The sequence below is a fragment of the Mustela putorius genome, unplaced genomic scaffold (genome assembly GCF_011764305.1).
Source record: "Mustela putorius furo isolate JIRA1106 unplaced genomic scaffold, ASM1176430v1.1 tig00003863_pilon_pilon_pilon, whole genome shotgun sequence".
NCBI lineage: Eukaryota > Metazoa > Chordata > Mammalia > Carnivora > Mustelidae > Mustela > Mustela putorius.
The window spans coordinates 5,856,751-5,865,695 of NW_025422015.1; the positions used below are offsets into that span (position 1 = coordinate 5,856,751).

The 8,945-nt window shown below is 36.9% G+C and overlaps 1 protein-coding gene across 1 annotated transcript; it reads left to right on the plus strand.

Moving 5' to 3' along the window:
• The first annotated feature begins 421 nt into the window (after positions 1-421).
• Positions 422-6,292, plus strand: LOC101693652 (cytochrome c oxidase subunit 7A2, mitochondrial). The gene is made up of 4 exons (XM_004752784.3): positions 422-575; positions 1,835-1,924; positions 4,243-4,327; positions 6,095-6,292. Exons 1-4 carry the CDS (start codon positions 558-560, stop codon positions 6,151-6,153), a joined length of 252 nt encoding a protein of 83 aa, XP_004752841.1. The 5' UTR covers positions 422-557; the 3' UTR covers positions 6,154-6,292.
• Positions 6,293-8,945: the final 2,653 nt, after the last annotated feature.

Here is an 8,945-nt window from a genome sequence, read left to right on the forward strand (position 1 = left end):
CAAAGTTTCGTCAGCGGAGGAAACGGACTGTATCCGTGTAAGAGGAGTTATCCTTTTTGTTTCGTATTTCATGCAGCTTCACAACTCTTGAGCCAACCCAGTGTTCTTTCACCGTCTTAACAATGGTTCCAAGTTTGCTAAGTTTTAAAAACAACTTTTCTTTCTAAATACATCAATTTTCTACGATAGGTCTCATATTCATTTTACGTAAGGTAGTTAAAAAGTACAGAACACTTGACTTTAGCCTCTCTGGTCTCAAAAATCGTTTGCTTTTCCCAGCCTTAGCTCCAGCGACCACCGCCTGAAAGGCCTCGGCCTGGATGGGAACGAGCCGAAGAGACCGGAACGGCCGGTCGGCTAGAGCGGCCACAGCCGTACGGCCGCTCTCGCTTTTCTTCCACTCTCTATGGTTAGAGAAGCTCAAGCCCAGCCTCCGCCCGGAAATATTTGTGTTCCCTGACGCGCGCGCAAGGCCAGAAGGTAGTTCCGGTTCCGGTGGGGAGAGTTTCGTTCTTGGTGGTCGGTTGATGCGGTTGGTGGATATTAACTGAGCCAAGATGCTGCGGAATCTGCTGGTGAGGAGCCTCTCGGCTTGGGTTCTTATTGCGGGGCGGGAAGGTCGGGAGTGGAGGCTTAGGCGAGACCTTACTTACCTAAGGGACCTTGACGGAGAAACCTCTCCTGGGAGGGAAGGTGGAAAAAGGCGACTTCCGAAGTCACCTTGGTTCGTGTCCCTTTCGCCTGCGGCTACTTTCCCTTCTATCTGTTCCTCTCGCCCCAGACTGTGTTGGGTAGATGAAGGGAGTGGAGAGGCTGGGGAGGTGACCAGAGGTGAGTTACTCAGCCTTGGGTTCTTAGTGGCCACCCTTAAACCTATAGGTCATTCATGAAGTGGTTGCCTCTGATACGAGTACAACTAAGGTGCATGTGGGAAGTTTCTGATAACCCGGAAGCCTCGGACAGAAGATGTTCCGATGGTATTTTGATAGGCTTTAAATTTCAACGTTTCTGAGCTTTGTGAGCATCAGAATGCGGTTTAAAAAGCAGGTCATTCACTTTTGGCTGGGACTTTGGGAGCAGCCGTGGCAGAAGTGTAGTGTTGCTTTCCTCAGGCGGTTCTGCCGTGTCAGTGTCCTTCACTCCTCCACCGGCTTTGGGCGTGTGAAATATTTTCCCAAAACTTCGAAAAAGAGAAGGAAAATGTAACCGTGACCGTTCGCTTTTGTAATTATTAAATAAGGTTTTATTTAGCCTCAATGTATCATTTATTTTAGAATATAGAGTGCGTATTTATTTCATTATTTAATGCAATTGGATATATAGTGCAGGTTTCTTTTTTAAAAGAATTAGAGCCTATTAAAGATTTGTTTTAGGAAAAATGTAATGGGAAAACATTTTAATTAAGTAGGAATCATGCCATTTTATTTTGGTATCAAGTAATAGATTTTTAATAATATGGTAGAGTATGAAATGAAAATACTTGAACTTAGTGTATTTTGTAATCACTCTTTATCTTTGTAATATGTCAGCATTTTACTCAAGATTATATAATGCTACAATTCAGGTAAAGATGATTTTTTTTTCTTTTGCTCAGAATCTGCATGAATTGCTATTTGAATGTGGTTTTTGGAGCCTGCAGAATTTTAATATAAAGGGTAGTGGATGGACAACCAATTGCAAAACTTGGCTGCTGGTTTAGGATTCTTACTGACAAGTTGGATATGTTTTAACTGTCAGTTTTTCCTCTTCTGTAATAGTAAAGATTGAAAATGGTTGGTTTTGACAGTTTTGTAAAACCTAAATCTGCCCAATATCTGTGGATTTTTCATCTCAGGCTCTTCGTCAGATTGCCCAGAGGACCATAAGTACTGCTTCACGCAGGCAGTTTGAAAATAAAGTTCCAGAGAAACAAAAGCTGTTTCAGGTACTGAAATATTTTATAGACAATTATTACTTGTAAGAGTAATTACTAGAACGTGGAGATAGGAAGTAAATTTGGCCATGTTTGATTGTTACTGATGCTGCTGTAATAGCAAAAGATAACAAACTATTGATAGCTAACTAGGCATTTGTTGTATATAAGAAGTCCTTGGGGAAGCAGAAGAAATGAGAGGGAAAGGGTATATCAAAGACACTTTGGAGAAGTTACACTAGGTTGGCACTCTTTGGGGTGGTTGCATGAGAATAGACAAACATAGAAACATAGAAAGGGCTGAGAAACAGAACAAATTTATATGTAGAAATTGAATGTATGTTAAAGGTGCTATTTCACATCAGTGAGGAAAGGCTATGATAAATTGGTATTGGAAAAATAAAGTTTGATCCCTTCTGTATTGTATATTAAAAGATAAGTTGCAGAGGTGCCTAGGTGGCTCAGTTGGTTAAGCATCTGCCTTTGGCTCAGATCATGATCCGAGGGTCCTGAGATCGAGCCCTGTGTTGGGCTCCCTGCTCAGATGGGAGCCTGTTTCTCTCTCTCTCTGTCTGTCCCACAACCCCCTGCTACTTGTGCTCTCTCTCTCAAATAAAATCTTAAAAAAAAAAAAAAAAAGATAAACTGCAGATAAAAGTGCTTCTCCTGCAAAGCATATTAGAAGAAAATATATTTTTTCCAGTTTTATTGACATATGATTGACAAGTAAAAATTTTATAGAAGGAACACTCTCCATTTCTAAAATAAATAAATCTTTAAAAAAATCTTTTCTGCAGAACTAGTAGCATGAGAATATAAAAAAAGGAAAAAGATTATTCCATATAGGATTTTAATACCAAAAAAACCCTGACAACCTAAATGCGCATTAATAGGAGACTAGCTAGTTCAGTTATGATAATTTTGCACACTGGAATCATCTGTAACCATTAAAAGGAATAAGGTGGGCTTAAAGGGACTGAGAGAATGGTTTTTAAGATACCATTAAGTAGGGGCGTGGGGGTGATTCAGTTGGTTAAGCGGCTGTCATGATCTCAGGGTCCTGGGATCAAGCCCCATGTCAGACTCCCTGCTTAGCGCATGAGCAGGCTTGAAATTTTCTCCCTATTCCCCGTGTGTGTGTGTGTGTGCGCGCGCATATGCTGTCTCTCTAAAGTAAATATATAAATTTTAAAAGAATATATTTATGGATAGGTACCTTGCAATTTTGTTAATGGTGGTTTTCACATAAGGAAAGATGGTGGGATAACTAAATTATTGGTGATAGTTTTGTTTTGTTTTGTTTTCCTGGGGTGATCTCTGGTTTTCCCAAATAAAATTTTAAGTGGTTAAAAAGTATTCTGTACTGATCTTCCTTGATTTCAGTGGGGTTATGTCATTACGTCATAATAACCTATCATAAATGGAAAACATTTTAAGTTGAAGATTCATTTAATATACTTAACCTACTAAATGTAGCTTAACCTACCTTAAGCTCAGAACACATACATTAGCTTAAGTTGGGCAAAGTCATCTAACAGTTTTTTATAATAAAGTGTTGAATATCTTATGTAATTTCTTGAATACTATACTGAAAGTGAAAAACAGAATGGTTTTATGAATACAAAATGGTTGTAAGTGTATTGGTTGTTTAACTTCCTGATTGTGTGGCTGTCTGAGAGTTGTGGCCAGCTGTCACTGCCCTGCATCTTTAAGAGAGTATCGTACTGCATATCACTAGCCTGGAAAAGGTAAAAATTCAGAATTTAAAGTACAGTTTCCACTGAATATGTATTACTTCACAGCATTGTAAAGTTGAGAAATTGTAGATTGAACCATTTTTAAGTCAGAGACCATTGTATGTTACATAAAAATAAAATACTTATATTTAATAGATGTATTAAATATCTACTGTATGCCAGGTACTGAACTAGGGGTTAAGGTTATAAACAACCCCCCCCTTTTTTAAGAAAAAAATAAAACTTGTGATTAAATCTAAAGTGTGATGGTTACTGATCTTTTTAATAATTCTGTTGATGAACTCAATCAGTATATTTTCACAGCCTTAATGTTTATATATTCCTTGGAAAGAACATCTTTATTGGATCTCACTAAATTTTAAGAGAAAGAATATTGACTTTTGGGAGTTCTTATTTTAATAATTTAGTGGATGTAGGGTCAGGAAAATTGTAGTCTTTTCATTTTGATGTTTACAATATTTTAATTCCAGGGGTTTGAGAAGGTGCTTAATTTTATATAAATGGATTAGTCTTTTCTGAACTTAGTTGAAAACAGATCACACGTGTATTAATTATTATCATTTTTTAATCTAGGAAGATAATGGAATTCCAGTGCATCTGAAGGGTGGAATAGCTGATGCCCTCCTGTATAGAGCTACTATGGTGCTTACAGTTGGTGGTAAGATATTTGGAGTGCTTGACTTACAGATAAGTAACAGGAGGGATAATTAACGTCATTGCTTTTACTTTGCCAGTATTTTAACATAGGAAGTCTTTCTCCAGAATCTGAGTTCATAATGCTTTGCATGTAAGAGATTCAAGAGGATGATTGATACATATTATATAAGAGCATTTTAATATCTTAAAGAAAATAAACCAGTGACGTTTGATGAGTGTATGACACAGGTAACTTTCTGAGTGTGCTCACGGTGGCCCTGCAGACCCTGTACTCTACCCCATCTACTGTAACAGGGGCTTTTTGAACATTTTTACTGTGATACATAATAAACGTTTTACACCGACATTAAACATCCATGTTTATGACAGAAACAAAACCTATATAGAGCAACAGTTACTACTGTACCCAAAAGTGCTTGATATTTTTTCTGTGGTTTGGGCAGGTCTGTTATTCAATATTAGCAGTAGAATATCACAAATTGGTATACTCAGAGCAGAGTTAAGAATTTGAATGATTGCTCTCTGGGGGAGGAAGGGAAACAATATTTGGGAGATTACTGTTCGCTTGCGCTGTTGATAAGAAGGCCACATAAAGGAATTTTTGTAAGCCTTGTATTAAGTCTGTAATGTGTTCTTATGTTAAAGTTGAAGAAATTATGTTAGTTACTCAAGATAATACTCCCTCTGTGTGGAAAGGCTGAAATTTGAGCCCTAATTACACAGTCCTTCTGCTCATGACAAGGTGCTTTCTTTGGCTTAAATTGAATACAGTGAAGGGTTTTTTATGATTGAAGACAACAACTAGATAGTGCATTTGGGCTCTCTTAAGATAAAGTCCTAAATTCTTTTTGATCAGTGTGACTATTTCTTAGGTATTCTCGTAGTTAGTTTTATTTTTTATTTTTTATTTTTTATTTTTTTTTATTATGTTCAGTTAGCCAGCATATAGTACATCATAAATTCTGGTGGTTAGTTTTAATAATTTTTCACTTATTAGCTATTAAATTTGATAATTTAAATGTATCACTCTTGGTTTTACATTGATAATATACTTTAGGGAATGCTTGCATATTTTGACCTCTTTTTTGATATTTGAATCATTCTTAGCATTTCTCAGGCAATCTCAGGTTAAAATGGAAATGACCTTTACATATGTTCTTTTTTTTTTTAATATTTTATTTATTTATTTGACAGAGATCACAAGTAGGCAGAGAGAGAGGAAGGGAAGCAGGCTCCCTGCCAAGCAGAGAGCCCGATGCGGGACTTGATCCCAGGACCCCAGGATCATGACCTGAGCTGAAGGCAGAGGCTTTAACCCACTGAGCCACCCAGGCACCCCTTTACATGTGTTCTTAATCTTACTTAAAAAAATTTTTACATGATACCAAGTTGACAAATACATTATTGTACTGTACCTAACACTTTCTGTAGAAGTTAACTGATACTAAATCAAGATTAGGGGTGCCTGAGTAGTTCAGTTGGTTAAGTTTCTGCCTTTGTCAGGCACTCCCCTGCTCATGCTGTCTCTCTCTCTCTCCCTGTCAAATAAATAAGTAAAGTCCTTAAAAAAAGAGAAAGATTAGATGTGTTTAACATATATTTATTTTAAATTTTGCCAGCACCTATCAAAATACTTTTATGTTCCTATAGAAGTAGTCTTAATGCCAGACTTGACTCTCTTCTATGACTTTTTAGCTGGAATATTAGGTTTCCATGTAAATCTCAGATTTTCTTATAAGTTCTTTTTTTGTTTCTTTTTATTTTTCAGGAACAGCATATGCCATATATCAGCTAGCTATGGCTTCATTTCCCAAGAAGCAGGATTGACTCCAGTTTATCATCTCAGCAGGCAGTTGGGTCAGTTTCGTTCAGCTCTCTATGGACCAGTAACTGATAAATAAGTTATTTGGGGATCAATATTTATTGACTTATACTAACTGCCACCAATAAAGCAGTCTTTACCATGCTTTGTCTTATTTTATCACTTTATACCAATAATTTTAATTTTTGATCAGCCTAGTAAATCTTAGGTAGAGACCAAAAAAAAAAAAGGTTCTTTTGTCATTGGGGTCATATAAAATATCATAGTGATATTAGTGAAATTTTATTTATATAAATTATTTAATATAATATAGCAGCTCAGACTTAACACAGTGAATGATCTTCAGCCTTAAATGAATGTGACCCTTGAAAGTATATTTCTTTGAATTCCTTCCCTCCCTGCTGTGCATATGTGGGGATATGCTAGAATCTAGGGTTAGTGGAAGCAGATCAGTTTTGGCTCCTGGGATTCAAGTGTCTTTCTTTTTCCCAGCTATGTTGCATATGTTTAAATCTTGGATGTGTTTTGCAGCTTAGAATTAGGCTTTAGTAGAGAAGCTATAAAATAATTCAGGACTTGTTCTTTCACACTAACAATGGGCTTCTGTTATTCTGTAACATAAAGGGTAACTTCCCATAAAATACTTAGTTCATTTCTTTTTTTTTTTTTTTTTAAGATTTTATTTATTTATTTGACACACAGAGATTACAAGTAGGCAGAGAGAGAGGAGGAAGGAGGCTTCCTTCTGAGCAGAGAGCCTGACGGGGGACTTGATCCCAGGACCCTGAGATCATGACCTGAGCTGAAGGCAGGGGCTTAACCCACTGAGCCACCCAGGCACCCGCTTAGTTCATTTCTAAAAGCTATTTAGGGGAACTTAAGGAGTCAGACTTGGTCATCTCCTCTGGTACATGTATGTTCATAACACTGCAATTTAGAGACTAGGTGCATTCGATCTAGGGGAAGTCAAGAAGTAAAAGTCAATAAACTTCAGTTTCTGGGGATGCCTGGGTAGCTTAGTTGGTTATGTGTCCAACTCTTGATTTCAGCTCAGGTCATGATCTCAGTGTTTTTTTTTTGTTTTTTTTTTTTTTTTTTTTTTTTTTTTAAAGATTTTATTTATTTATTTGACAGAGAGAAATCACAAGTAGATGGAGAGGCAGGCAGAGAGAGAGAGAGAGGGAAGCAGGCTCCCTGCTGAGCAGAGAGCCCGATGCGGGACTCGATCCCAGGAACATGAGATCATGACCTGAGCCGAAGGCAGCGGCTTAACCCACTGAGCCACCCAGGCGCCCCTGATCTCAGTGTTTTAAGATGAACCCCCCTGTTGGGCTCCTCACTGGATGTGAAGCCTGCTTAAGATTCTCCCTCTTTGCACCAATCCTCATCCCTTCCCCCGCTGCCTCTCTAAAAAATCTCTAAAACTTCAATTTCTGCATAAAATTCGAGAAAAGTAACATATTTGGAAAAAATGAGTCAAATGTGAAATAGCTAATCTAAGTCTTCATGTTGAAACATTAAAGTATAAATCCATTTCAAAAAGTACCTAATAGGAGATGTCTCAGCCTTAAATCTCATAGACTAGAAAGGATCTTGGTAGCCATACCATGCAGGAATGCCTAACTTCTGACAGAATCCTATTACTAATACCAGCAAAGAACACTGCTTTAAAAGGAAAGGAGTAGAGTAAGTAACAGACATCTCTAAATGCTGAGAGAATTCTTAGGTTGGGCTGGAATTTGGTCCACTTTGGTGATTTGGAGCTAAAAAGCAAACACTGGTAATATTTTGAAATAAGCTATATTTGTCAGCATCTTACAAAGAACTTAACTTCCTGTAATTGTGATTTGAAATGCTTTTAATGACATTTAAAAGATACCGCTATGTAGTAAAAAAGTGATACCCTCTGATAGCTTTTATCTCAATATTGTGAGAGGTGCTTTATACTATTTCTAACATAATTTAGAAAACATTTTTCCATGTGAAAATGTTCTGTTTGGGCTATACTAATATGGCAAGATTGGATAAAGTAAAAGTAAGTTGAACACTTAAGATACTTGAAAATTTTTAAAAATAAAGGCTGAATTTAAGTATTTGCCCGTCACTTAAAAAATCTGCATTGTAACCAGGAGTGGAGATGGGGAGGGACCAAGGGCCAAGATTCCAGAGTAAGGGTTGCTGGACAGAGTCCTGTGAAAATGTGCTATACTTAGCATTTAGTGAAAGAGCTGTTAAAATTATTGATAGATTTCAAAGACTAACCAAAAGTCCTTAGGTTAGAGTCCTTAAGAGGTGTTGAAAATGTGTCCTTTGGGATACAAACTTCATTCCAATCTCCTTTTCTATCTTTATCAGACAGTATGATCTCCTTGAGATTAGTATCCATTAATAAGTAGAAGGAATTCTGTGATGTTATCCCATTAATATAAATACCATAGGAGATATATCTAATTTTGTTATAATTGGTATTATGCTCAAAGTTATATTTGTAGTCTATAGCTGTTCTAAATGAAATTAAACTACTTACAAATGAAGAAACCAGCTCAGAGGGCATGCAATTTACACAAAACTACATATAAGAGCAGAAGATTTAAAATCCACTTTTGTCTGATTTTTAAAGTTCATAGTCTTTCCAGTATACTATGATGTGTTTGATTAAATGTTAACTGGGGTAGCTTCAATACACTTAACAGCGATGTATGCAAAAAATACGCTGCAGACTTCCATCTTCCCTGTACAGTCAAGCTTCCTGGAAAAGTGATCAGTATAGTCTCCAGTTCCTACTCAGTTTCATTAT